Source organism: Opisthocomus hoazin, chromosome 2 (genome assembly GCF_030867145.1).
Source record: "Opisthocomus hoazin isolate bOpiHoa1 chromosome 2, bOpiHoa1.hap1, whole genome shotgun sequence".
NCBI classification, from domain to species: Eukaryota; Metazoa; Chordata; class Aves; order Opisthocomiformes; family Opisthocomidae; genus Opisthocomus; species Opisthocomus hoazin.
The window spans coordinates 39,628,624-39,641,437 of record NC_134415.1 but is presented as its reverse complement, the minus strand read 5'-3'; the positions used below and the strand labels follow the sequence as shown (position 1 = coordinate 39,641,437).

The window sequence follows — 12,814 nt, the reverse complement described above, 5'->3', positions numbered from 1 at the left end:
GATACTTTAACCATGTATATAACATAGCTTCTCTGTTTAATACATGGTACTTGATTTTTTCCTTGTTAAAAAGTCTTTTACTGGCATTAATTACCCTCATGAGAATGGAGAAGTGAAAAACCATATTGTTTGCCTGAGGCCTCAGGTGGAAAGAAAAGGTTTCATGGCTCAGGGAATCACTCTTTGGTGACTTTAAAACTTCTCATAGTCCCAATCCTGGACTGAAATCCACTGCTCACGCCTTATAAATGAAGTGTGATCCCAAAGTACTCCAAATTGATTAAATGAAAACCAGGCAGGCAACCAGTATACAAGTAGTTCACTCCTTGACTCTATACGCTTGGTAGGTATGTTTATACATTTACATTTAGTGGCTCGGGGAGGAAATACCCACCTTATGATGTAATACATACATGTGTTTGCATTTATATTGCTTTAAATAATGATGTAATATCACTCTCCCTCAGGAACCTCCTGTTAATTTCTTACCTACCAGATCTGGCTTCTGTAAGTCTCTTTGCCAGCACCAATTCCAACGCTTGGCTGAAACGGTTTATACCTGTCTGGATTTGTTTTCTCTTTCATGACACTCACCGCATACCCCTCCTCTGGGCCCTGAGGACCTCAGCAGAGACCAGGACCACCGCAGGGCTGGAGGGACGGCGGCAGCCAGCGCGGGGTAGGAGCCACAGGCAAATGGAGGGCGCGAAGCCACCTCAGAGATAAAGTCGCCTCAGAGGAACACGAGGCGCCTCAGGGACACGAAGTCACCTCAGCCCTGGCCGATGGCCGGAGCCCTCCGGAGAGCACATCCCGCCCCTCTAACAGCGGCGGACTTTTCTTTCACTGAACTACTAGAACACAGGTTCTGAACGCGTCACTCCGCAGCCTGCCCGCAGAACTGGAACCGACCCTCGCAGCGCCAGGGCGGGGAGCGACTGAACGCGCCTCACGGAGAGTGGGCGGGACCAGGGGCGCGCAGTGCGAGGGCCCAGGCGGCTGCAGTTTCCTGCCGCGTCCGCCGCCCCACCCCCGGCGCGTCGGGCCAATGGCCGCTCGAGGCGGCGCGGCGGTGGCCAATCGGCGGCGGCGCGGCAGGATCCCCGGCAAAATGGCGGCGCCGGCGGGGTGGATACGGTGCCGCTGCAGCGCGCGCCATGCCCGGTAGCCGGCAGAAGGGGCCCAGCCTCAGGCCCGCCGCCCTCAGGAGGCGGAGCGGCGGCGGCGAGGAGCAGCTCACCCGGCGGCGGCCGGCGGAGCCCCCCGCGGAGGAGGAGGAGCAGGAGGCGGCGGCGGCCGGCGGCACGGAGGGCGGCGCGGGCCGAGGCCTGCCCGCGGGGGAGGCGCCGCGCGCACCCCGGCCGTCGCCGTCGCGGGAGGCGGCGGTGCGCGGCGCTGCAGGTACGGCGGGAGCGGCCCCTGGGGGCCCCGCGCCGGCGGCGACCCGGCCCGGCCCGGCCTTGCCCTGCCCTGCCCGCCACCCCGGAGCGGCGGGGGAGGCGCGGCCTGTCTGTGAGGAGAGGGCCCCGCGTTCTCCCGTCCGTGCGCGCTGGGAAGGGTCTCCTCGTGTCAGGGTGTGGCGGAGAGCCTCTTCCCGCGGCAGGCCCTTAGAACCGAGCAAAGACGCTGATTCACTCGAGGAGAGCGTGAAGCCCGGCCGTGCTGAGCGCCGAAGTGCAAAGCGTCCGCTGGGATGCTTCTCACGTAGTGACTGCGTCGTTTAAAAGTGTTCCCGTAGGCTTCCACTGCGAGGTCACTTATGAAGGGCAAGGGTGACTCATCAGGCTTCACGTGGCACGCTCAGTTCACTTGCTGATCTGAGACAGCTGAAGGCTGGTTTTGAATAGCTATATTCCTGCTTCCAAGAGGTGGAATAATAGCTTTTTAATAATAATATTGATAATAATTACATATATTGTTATTATAGGCTATTATATATTATTAATAACTTTTTAATAAGTAGCTTTTTCCTGCTGAAAAGGCCCAGTGGAGGGAAGTATAGACGCAGGTAGGTTGTGACCCAGAACAGGTTGGGGGCCCATTAAAATTGTTACCCAAATCGGAGTCTAAGTGAAAGACACAGCAAGATAGAATACAAGATACTCTCCCATATAGCTATACATAGTTTTTCTCTTAACGCAAGCTGAAGTCAGTATTCCCTCAAGCAGGAGGACTGAATTCTCATCCTTACCATCAGATGCTAAGCACATAGCTGTCAGTATCATGTAATGCTCTGTTATCTCTGCGGTGATGTAACCGACAAAGATAGAGGCATATCCTGCCTTAAATGTATAGTTGTGAACAATATTCCTGTTGTGAGTAAAGGAATGTTGATGAGTGTGAACTTGATTTTTATTCTTAAAGTTTCTAAAGCATCTTCTTTATGCCTTGTCCTGTTGTGTGTTCTAAGTTATTTTGGCCTTTTATTAATTAATTTTTATTAAGGATCATCTTTCTGTTTACACAGAGTCATGTTTACATAAAACACCAAAGAGATCGTTGAGTAGGAAATCCCGAACACCTACTTTCAGCTCTCCTGTGAATGACACCGATATACAGCAAGAAATCTTTTGGGATCCTCATTCACCGGTTGCACACAGACTAGGTAATACTAATGAAATCCAGACTTCAAGGTGCCTGTTTGAGGCATGCACCGGAAGTGTAACTAAAAGTTACGCAGATTTCTTGAAAAAAGTCCCTTTCTGTTATCATGGTTAGGTTGTTTGGGTTTATTTTTAGTAAAAAACCATAAATTCTTCAATATAGTGCTGAATGAAGTTCTAATTTTAGCGCATATCTTTGAATTGTTTTTGCATGTTTTTAAGAAGGTTAGTTTGTTTGTTTTCATAGGCAATGGAAAAACCAAACAGTCTACCAGAAGATGCGCAGTAGAAATTTCAGAAATTGTTAATCGTATTGCTCCTCAGGTAATTGTTAATTTCTGTGCTCTATATATGCAGTAATCAAACAGAATAGTGCTACAGTGTTCAGTTTTAGTGAAGGCTGAGTTTTAGTTACAGTCTTTTTAAGATGGTGAGAATTTGGTGTGCAGAAATCTAGTAATGTGTTTGTAAAACTGCACTGAAATAAAATAATAAGCATAGCATTTGACTGGTTGCTCTTGTGAGCCACAGATGCTGTAAAAAAGGATGTGTTAAGAAAGTGGACTTGCAGCAGCTCCATTTTCAAAATGTTTACTTTCAGAATACAACTTACTGCCCCTGGTCTTAGGAATACTGTTTTATTTTTTTATCCTTAATCACTCATCTGTTGAAAGGTAAGAGGTTATTCACATACTGGATTTACTTAGCAGTTGTTTTTAAGCATTTTGAGTGATCTTGAATGACTGCCGAAGTACAAGAACAAGACTCAGATGGGAGAGAGACTCCACAATAATATAAACACGGTAGCGTTACTTCCTTATTCTGAATAATTTGCCTTTTTACCCTAAGATCCATGCTCTTGGTGTCTCTCTCTTGCTGTAAATCTGATGTCCGCTGCCTGGAAAGTGAAAATAAGATAGTGTTGGCTTACTGTTTGCCCTTTACTAAGTGCGTGAGGAGAACCTGTTTTTCCTAAAACAGTCCTGCATTATTTAGCTTGCAAAATATGCCTGCTTATTTGACAGAGCCCTGTAAAATGTACTGACTATTCAGCGTATTTGTGAAAAATTACACTGAAGAATTGGAAAATCATTGATAAGGGATGCCAGTTTCTACCTTTTAAATGAGTACAGCACTGCTGTAAATGTAAATACTGTCAGACTGGACTTGCAACTATCTGTTGCTTGTGTTCTTTTTTCTTAAAAAAAGGAAAAAAAGAAAAAAACCTACCCAAAACTACCATGTTAGTAAAATTCAAAGTACTTTTCCTTGCTTACATGCAGTAATTTCTCACATCCAGCATTTGGCTCTGGCACTCTACACATTTTACTACTGCAGGATTGTATCTCTTAGATTTCAGAATTCAAATCCAAGCCTAAAGTTTGAAGCTCTGAAACAAATCCATTTAGTTTCTAACCTTCACTCATCTTTGTTTAAAGGCTCCTTGTATAAATGAGTTGTAATGGAAGAAGTCAGAATTTTTTCCTGGAAGCACACAGAATATGATTTCTTTCAAATACTCTGATCTGTTAATGCTGCTTTAAGTGCATAAAGACCGTGCATCTCAACTAGCTCCTTAGTAGTGTACTAAACTCGATCACAGCTTGTAATGTGAATATTGCAGATTATGCTTAAACCTGAAGTAAATAGAGTATTAGATTTGAGCAACAAAGTAAATGTCAGTTATTTTAATAGAAGTTCCTGTTTTAAATTCATATAGTTAAAGTGATACAACTATCAGTAGACAATGTTGCAGTAATCTCGCTTACCTTGTATTGGTTTAGCTCCTGTCTGTGGGGGCTTTCAGCAGATTTGATCCAGTTTAATTGGTCTAGCAGCTTTAACTAAGGCAAGGTGTGTGTCTAGTCCAATCTTTATCTGAAATAAAATTGCTAAGCATTATAAATCTAATCATTCAGGATGAAAAAGCAGCCTGTAATGAAGGCTCCCTTTTAGGGACATGGATTGGTGAGGATGCCATTCCCTGTACACCTGGAGTAGTAAAAGTGCGAGCTAGGACAAAGTTAAGTTGTACAAGGTAAGTTCCAGTTTTGTCTTGCCCATCACAGCTGGGCTTCGTGAAAAAGGGTATGTGATGTTCCTTTATGCACAGTGAGCCATGTAATTGTATGTTAGCATGCAGAATGCTTTAAACTTTGGGCTTGTTATCTCTTAATGGGGTACTTCTTGAGAATTACCAGAAGGATTGCATGCTGACTGCACACTGGAAGTGGTGGGATTCAGTCATATTCTCTGTAGTTGTTAAACTAGAGAATGAACAGCTCATATGGTAGTGTTACTGAGCTTGGCTAAACTTTCTCAGTAGGTCTGACTTTCTTTGCTGTCTTTTCTTTTTGTTTTTTAATGTAGAGATCATAAAGTAAAAAATCCTGAAGAGGAACTCATGAAATTGGCTAAGGAATTTGATAAAAATCTAGTAGAGCTAGATGCTGTTCAGGAACAAGAGAAGCTTGGTCATGACTTTATCCAGACTGCCTCAAAGTTTTTAAATCATTCTAAAGATGAAGTAACTATGAAGAACCTGAAATCACTCCTTAGTGAAGTTTCTGAAACAGATACTGTTCTGTCACTGCAACCAGTTGGACAGAGCACTGGAATCGCTGCTGCAGAGCCCTGTCAATATGGCAGTCAAAAGTCTGTAGACCTTGAGGCTGAAATAGCCCTTCATGCTCTTTTTGACTGCTCTACTCAGAAGTGTAGTGGACAGTTGAGCCAAGGACTATCAAGTATTTCTTTAAATAACAGTTTCCATGTAAATAAAAGCACCTTGGAAGAGGAACACCTTCCTGAGCAAATTAAAGACATGCAACATGGTAATTCAGAGGCATATCAAAAAGATACTTCTTGTGCACTAGGAAGTGTGAACCAGACTTTTCCAAAACCTGATACACACATGGTGACAAAAAAAAATCCTTGTTCTTCGAAGGCACAATTGCTGGTCTCCAGTAAGCTTGCTGGAGTAGTTAATGATGATTTTGATGACTGGGATACAGATTTTTTGGCAGATGACTCTTTTGTGATGCAAATAACCCAAAATCCTGAATTGATAAGTACTGAAGAAGCACCACTGATTCCTAGAAATCCATCTACGCATGGCTTCAGCGATGCCAGCAGAACAAAGGAAAGTAGTTGCAATTCAGTAACTTGTTTGGGGAGTGTACACAAATCTAACAGTCTGCAGTTTTCACCTTCAAAACATTCTAGTAAAACCACACAAAATATTGTAAAATCTCTTTCTTTACAAAAGCCGTATTATAAGACAGAAAACTCAAAGGCAGAGACCATAGCCTTTCATGGCAAATGTGACGTTAAGCCAGATAAAAAAAATTCTATTTGGAAAAGTGCCCAAAACAATGATTTGAACTGTGTTCCTGTTTCAGTGCAATCTCAAGTGAAGAATGGGAATGAAACTATGCAGTCTAGAAGTAACCCTCTTCCTCTTTTTCCTTCAAGATCTAATCCTCATAGACAACAGAATATTTTGTGTCAATCATCCAGTGTTTCTGCCAATACAAAACCTAATGATCTAACTAAAGTGGGTAACCAAGCTAATACAGGTCACTTAAATCAAGTTGAAATACCAAAGAAATGTCCTCTGTCGTTCGATGACTGGAATGAACCGAAATTCTCTGAGGAGGTATTAGATATGTTTTGTGAATCTGATAGTCTTTGGGATGCAAACTGTGAGGATGACGAATTGTTATATCAGGTGTGTGATGATATAGAAAAGCAGACTCAGAGCCAGAATGTTAAACAAGGAATTGAAAGAGCTAAAACTGTGCAAGGAGCTAGTATTAATTCCAGATCAAATGCTGATAACAGCTTCCCAGCATCTAAACAAGGACAACCTGATCTCCTTTTGGCACAAAAAGCAAATGCAAAGCAGGACGCTTTCTCACTAAACGATTCCTGTAGGAATTCATCAAAGGTTACACATGGGTTGGCCACAACAGGTCACATAGTGGACTGCAAAAACGTCTCAAGTCCTCTCACTGTGATGTCGGGTACTTCTATGGAGTGTAAATACACACAGTGTAAAAACTGTCATCAAGCTGCTTCTGAAGAGACTACAAAGACTGTTTGGGGAAAATGGTACAGGTCAAATTCTGTGCCGGCAGGACAGACTGGCTCTGAAGTAAGTGCTATTAATACAGTAAACATTTTTAGTAGCAAAACGGTAGACAGCTCAGAACTTTTGTATAATATAGGAAAGACACCAAGTAACAGTTCTGGTAATAAAACATCACTTATGCCTTCAAAGTTTAAGTTCCGAAAGACTAACAGTTCTCAGGGTGCTCTTCATGTAGGGTCTGAAAATCCAGGGAGTTACTCTGGTATTGGAATTACTCTGCAGGGCTTGGAAGAAAGCAAGAATCACGTGAATGTGACTTTGCACAGCAAGTTTGACAATAAGAAACCACCTTTCAAGAGGCACCTTTCAGAGTCTTTTGCACTGCCTACCTCAGGTATTTGTCTTTTTGTTTGTTTTATTACTATGATCAGAATGTCAGAGAAATTTATATTGTATTGCGACTTACAGTAGGCTTCAAGATTCATCCATTCAGTTTAGGCATTAGTAAATGTTCTGATGAGAATCTGGAGGTTATTTTCGCCAAAATAAAATTGTCCTGACGCGTCTCTTGAGTTCCTGTAGTTAAGATCTTCTGTTTCCCATTTTCATTCCACTTCTCTGAATACTTCACACTCTCTCATAGACACTCAGAATCACTAGGATCGAGTATAGGCTTATGGCAGCACTCAGTGTACCAGATTCTTAAATTGTTACTTAAAATACTACTATTTTGATACATTGTAAATGTTGCAGTGTGAATCTGTGCTTTAATTTAAGGTTCATTTTGAAAAACATTAAAAATTACTTAGCCAGGATTCATAAAACCCGAGTTAATGGTGGGGCTGGGGAAGAAGGCAGCAGGTGATACGAAATGCCAATTTTTTTTTATTATTGTACACCTGGAAATTGGAACCTCGAATCATTTGATGCTTCTGAAACCTCAGCCTGTATTGTTGTCTGCTCTGTGGCTAAAATTGCCAGTGAAATATTCTTGTGTTATCAGTCTAAACCCTAACATCTCCTTTCATGTAGAGGGGGAGGTCAGTTACTTTTCCATCGTCAAGCAACAGTCTGTAATATCCATGCACTGGTGTTACCTGCTAGGGAAACGTAGAACCAGTCAAGTACCAGTCAGTCTTACTTTTTACCTGATCTCGTGGCTTGGTGAAGTTTTAATCAATATTAATTTTGATAAAACATGCCTTTAGATTGTACTCTATCAACCTCAATTTTTATTACAAAAATAACAAAAAAATAAATTCCTGCAAACTGCCAGGCAGCATTATTTGAAGAATCAGTATTTTATCTGTGTTTCTTCCCCAGCAAAGAAGCAGATGAATTCAATGCAGCAATTTCACATGTTAAGGAGCAAGGGAGGGTAGAGATAACTAGTCATTCTGTGGAATGTTCTAGAGAACAAAGGAATGAAAAAGAATAGCATAGATTTTCTTTACAGGTAAATAACAACTGTCCTAATCTTAAAATTTTGGTGAAAGGACATTGCTGTAACAAAAAGACTGACGTTAAGTGATCCTTGCAAAAACTGATATGTAATTTTTCATGGACACCTATTTTTTTAAGAAGCAAAGAGACCCTTTGTTTTATTTATCCAGTTTGAAAGACTATATGTTAAAAGTACATTGATTGGAAATTGGTGTATAAAAACGGTAAAATTCTTGACATGTTCAGGGAGTGTTCCTGTTGGTTCCAGTAAAGTCAGCATTTTATTGTATCAGAATTTATAGTTCTGTAACACAACATATAAAATACTACGCTTAGCTATCATGTTCTTGTCTCCTTTGCCAATTTTTATTGCTACTTTTGACCTTTTTTCAACCTTTCTGGTTTTATTTGTGTGACACCTGTACTGTATCTGACCCCTGTGTCTATACCATCTCCATGCCCATATCTCTGCCTAACTCACTAAATTGTAGAGCCCTTTTCACTCTGATAGCCTTAATTTTCTTAACCCATTGCCATCTCCTGTGTTGACTCCTGATGTCACAAGGTTCACTTGAAGGGCAGCCAAGTAAAATTTCCTTGAAGCAAATGTCTGCGTCCCAGTATTTTCATTGGGAGGTAGTAATCAGTAGCGCTACAAAGGTCATGCATCTTATCCCCCTTCCTGCCTTGGGGACAGGATACATGAGCCATTTTTAACTTGGGTGCCTGGCATGTCACAATAGTGTGCTCTTGCCATAGATCTTCAAACATGGAGAACAGATAAGTTAAAATACATATTGAACAAACTTGAAGCCTCCTAATATGTGGTTTTTTATTTACAGTGTCTGTGGTGGAACAAAAAAATAGAAAATGTTCTCAAGAAGAGATTGAAAGAAAAAAACAAGAAGCTCTTGCACGAAGAAAATCCCGAATGCAGGCATTCTTTAAAGATGCTTGAATTTGGAGTTTATTTTGTCTGTTGAGTAAGTTTCTGGGAGGGAAATACTGTAATGCTGGAAGACACTTTCTAAACTTTGTTCACAGCTGCTGATGGCAAGCTTTTTCTGTTTCTCAGTTTAAAAAAATCTTGACCTGGACCATAACTAATACTCTGGTGGTATTTAGTTTTAATTAAAAACTACCAGTTGTAAATGTGTAGTCCCAAACTCCCTTCAGCACAATGAAGAATGTATTAAGTTCACATACTGTTACATGTTGAAATTGTGTAGTCTGAAAATTATCAGAGCATGAAAGCACTTGTATACACACAAAAGTGGAAGATGTCAAAAACAGACTGTATGTGTTTTGGCTGTATTTTTATTTTAATCTATAAGAAGACTCTCCAAGTACACACAGACTAAGAAATACTAATGTTTGCTCTCAGGTAGAAGAAAGTGTTTAAGTTTTGGTTTAAAGAAAGTACAATCTAGGAAACATCCAATGTCGCAAAACTAACGGAAATGAACAGGATTTGGAAAGTGTGCTCAGTTTGTCTCCCATTACCTTAGGTAAGAATTGTACATAGTGAAGGAAGAATTTAATATAAAAGTTCCGTAAGGTGAAAACACATCCCGAAAAGGACATTTTATCTTTTTTTTTAATTCCCTTCATGAAGAGTTCAAAATACCCTACCTAACAAAATCGCACTGCCTTTTTCTAAACATGTGTTACCGAGCCAGGTAGAAAAGGTAGCCTATGTCATTTTACCAAACCATGAGCAATATAAAATACACCAGGTGAAATCTCAACAACATGCATGAATTTAGCCTTGTGGGTTGTACATATTTTTCAAACGAAAAGCTGTTAAAACAAAAATGCAATGCCATGTCAGCTTAACAGGGGCTGATAGAATTTTTGATGTGATAGATGGGAGCAGAGCTCAAACTGCACAAACTGCCTGTGGGTAAGCTGCAAGATATTTTTCAGCTGACAAATGCTTATATGTTAACATGTAACACTATGAAAAGTGACTGTAATTTTTCTTTGTAAATAAATAACTTTGAAATTTACCAAAGGTTAGAGGAAGCTTTTGGTTTCTGTAGGATGTGCCGTTTTTGTAACTCCTAAAAATGTAAGTATTGTATATTTGTAAATCATCATTAAACTTTTTTACATTTTTCTAGTCTGTTCTGGAAAATACTATACTACAGAAACTGATAAAAGGAAGTGAAATGGGAATTCTGTATGGACTTTACCTGAACTGTCTCTCTTGGTAATTCACCCAGTTATTTCATGCCTCAATTTTCTACCTATAGTGGTGACAAAGTCCTTCCTTTGTTCCATTTAAACTAGAAATCCGTGATGGAGGAACTGGTTCTGCACACGACCATCTGCAGCAGAGTCCTGAAATACTTAACTATACTGGTTTTCAAACCTGTGAATTTGCTTTTGTGTTAACCACTGGTTTTGGTGGTAGTTAGTTGATTATGAAATCAAATCCCCAAGCCCACCAAAGACCAGGCTGGTGCCCAATAAGCATTACTTGCAGTCTATGGCTGCTGCTCCCTGTCCTGGCAGCTCCAGATGTTGTGCAATATCTGATGAGTTGGATCAGCTCACTGATATGACTAAAAATTAACCCAGAAAAAAATGTTTCCAGCTTTTCAAAGAACTTCGTCATAATAGTAGCCTTAACAGATAATACAATGTGAAATGTCAAGACTCTGGTGTGTTGTCAAGCCTCTGTTGGCAGTGTTCAAACAGTTTGTAAGACAGCAGATGTGCATGTCCACATGACAAAAGTAAATCCCAAACAGTGGCTGTTGCAAAAATTGTATTTATCCTGAGAAAATAATTTGAGCTGTGTATCTGAAGGATATGCTTGTTTTGTGGTGGTCTAGGAAAATACAAACTGTCGGGTAACTTGCCAGATGCAGTATTAGCCAAGAAAGTGGCAAGGAGAAAAGGCTTCTACTATCAATATTAAATACGAGAGTTATAAAACTGGCTTTTAAGGTAGTGATACACAAGAACATCAAATCTTATTGAGAAAGATAGAAGTTAGGTTTTTGCTAGGACAGTGTTCAGCTTATCAACCCTTCCCTCCCTAGGATATTTCTCTAGAAATAATTCTGTAAAGGAATCAGGATAATTTTTGTTTCCAAGGATAATATGATTGATTATACTTCTGATTTGAGAAGAGGAGCTAACTGGAAAGGAAGGAGCTGTTGTGGGAACTGGAGAGTTTGGTGGTTTTTTTTGAGGATTTCGTTCTCTGATGCAAAAGGACTAACTTTTAATCTGGTTTGAAACTGGGATAAAGAGTAGACATAACGTGAAATACAGGTTAAGCACATTATGGCTACCCAAGCTCAGCATACAAAGTGATACATCGTGAATGATTGCCACTGTGTGTCCTTGAGCACACTCAAAGTTTAAAACCAGCTTACTGCCCTTCTAAGTAATACTGATTTTCTCAGCACCCAGGATAGAAAGGCCCTGGAGCTGCTCACTTAAAATACTACCACTGATCTCCCTCTGAGAGCAGGGCAAGAGTATGCCGGCTCATCCTTTAACATGAGTATCTAACCAACCTTCTTGTCTCCTGAGCTGTAAAATAGGAGCTCAATGTATGACAAGGGGAATTCTGTTGCCATGAGAGGTGTGGAAAGGACCCTTTGCAAACTTTCCAACTGGAGGAAGGCACAAACTACTTTTTGACCAATTACTGTCACTTACTTACCCAAGTGTTTTCCATGTGCTGCTTAACCATACTTAATCTGTTTGCTGATCAGTGCGAAACATTAATTTTGACAGTTTACAGCAAATGCATCTGTTGCCCTCACCTATTAAACTAATCATAACAGAGGGGCTTTGATTTTTATTTTACTTTTCATAAATACCTATTTTTAGTGTAGATATTAGGCTTCAAGGCCTGTAATTTGTTTTTTTCTTAAATGTTACTTTCCAAATGGAAATCACAAGTTCTTGGGATCATGGTTTCTTGACTGATGGGGAGACGAACTGCGAAGGGTTTTTTGGGCACACCCTGACTATCCCCAAATACCCTACCATACCATCTCTCAGTTAACAAATTGAATAGTTACTTCTTTGTGTGGCTTAACACTATTAGAGAAATAATTTCTTGCATTACAATTAAACCACTTCTATACCATTTCTATTAGGCAAATTTGATAAAAGTGAAAAGCTTAAGAGAAATACTTTAACTCCATATAGTTTCATTGGTGGAGTCAGTGCAGGCAGAAGTAAGATTCATAGAAGTAAGATTCATTAGGACTTAGAAATAGTTACAAAGAAGAACAACCTGTACACTATCAAAAATAAAATTCCACTAGCTAGGAATTTTTGTCTTTAAACAATAAATAAATATATTCATACCGACTGGTCAGAAACATCCAAAATATTTAGAAGAAATCTAATGAAAAATAAACTTTTATTTTTGAATTCAAAGACTACACACCATACAGCTTTTTTTCTTGCGAGTGCCTTTGCTCCAAGTGCCAGCCTTGCCCTTCACCTCTTGCCACCATGCTGGCACCAGCAGGGTGCTGGCCATGGACCCAGCCCAGCAGACAGGGCAGCATACTGACATTAACCGAGGTGCGGACAGGAGGAGTTTAACCTTTGCCTAATTCTCTAACATCTGGATATGAAAGCCAGCAATGCAGCAGGAGTGTAGCTAGAGATGTCTCCGTGCCCCCTAACTGAGGGGGCA

The 12,814-nt window shown here is 40.7% G+C and overlaps 1 protein-coding gene across 4 annotated transcripts; it reads left to right on the top strand.

Annotated features, from left to right (window-relative positions):
• The first annotated feature begins 1,116 nt into the window (after positions 1-1,116).
• On the top strand, positions 1,117-10,561 carry ETAA1 (ETAA1 activator of ATR kinase). 4 transcript variants are annotated; one of them, XM_075413306.1, is made up of 7 exons: positions 1,117-1,401; positions 2,468-2,605; positions 2,851-2,927; positions 4,523-4,641; positions 4,974-6,261; positions 6,979-7,090; positions 8,982-10,561. In XM_075413306.1, the coding sequence occupies exons 1-7, from the start codon at positions 1,158-1,160 to the stop codon at positions 9,095-9,097; spliced, it is 2,094 nt and encodes a 697-aa protein (XP_075269421.1). In that variant the 5' UTR covers positions 1,117-1,157; the 3' UTR covers positions 9,098-10,561. The 4 variants fall into 4 exon arrangements, with proteins under 4 accessions (XP_075269421.1, XP_075269420.1, XP_075269422.1 ...); XM_075413305.1 differs by having other exon boundaries at positions 4,974-6,759; positions 8,982-10,560; XM_075413307.1 differs by having other exon boundaries at positions 6,078-7,090; positions 8,982-10,560.
• The last annotated feature ends 2,253 nt before the right edge of the window (positions 10,562-12,814 follow it).

What these genes read in the sequence shown, in the direction of transcription:
- ETAA1 (XM_075413304.1), top strand. Translation starts at nt 1,158, where the DNA reads ATGCCCGGTAGCCGGCAGAAGGGGCCCAGCCTCAGGCCCGCCGCCCTC. An exon ending in TTAATCGTATTGCTCCTCAG is followed by an intron (nt 2,928 to 4,522) that starts GTAATTGTTAAT and finishes CTAATCATTCAG; the next exon opens with GATGAAAAAGCAGCCTGTAA. An exon ending in ACAAAGTTAAGTTGTACAAG is followed by an intron (nt 4,642 to 4,973) that starts GTAAGTTCCAGT and finishes TTTTTAATGTAG; the next exon opens with AGATCATAAAGTAAAAAATC.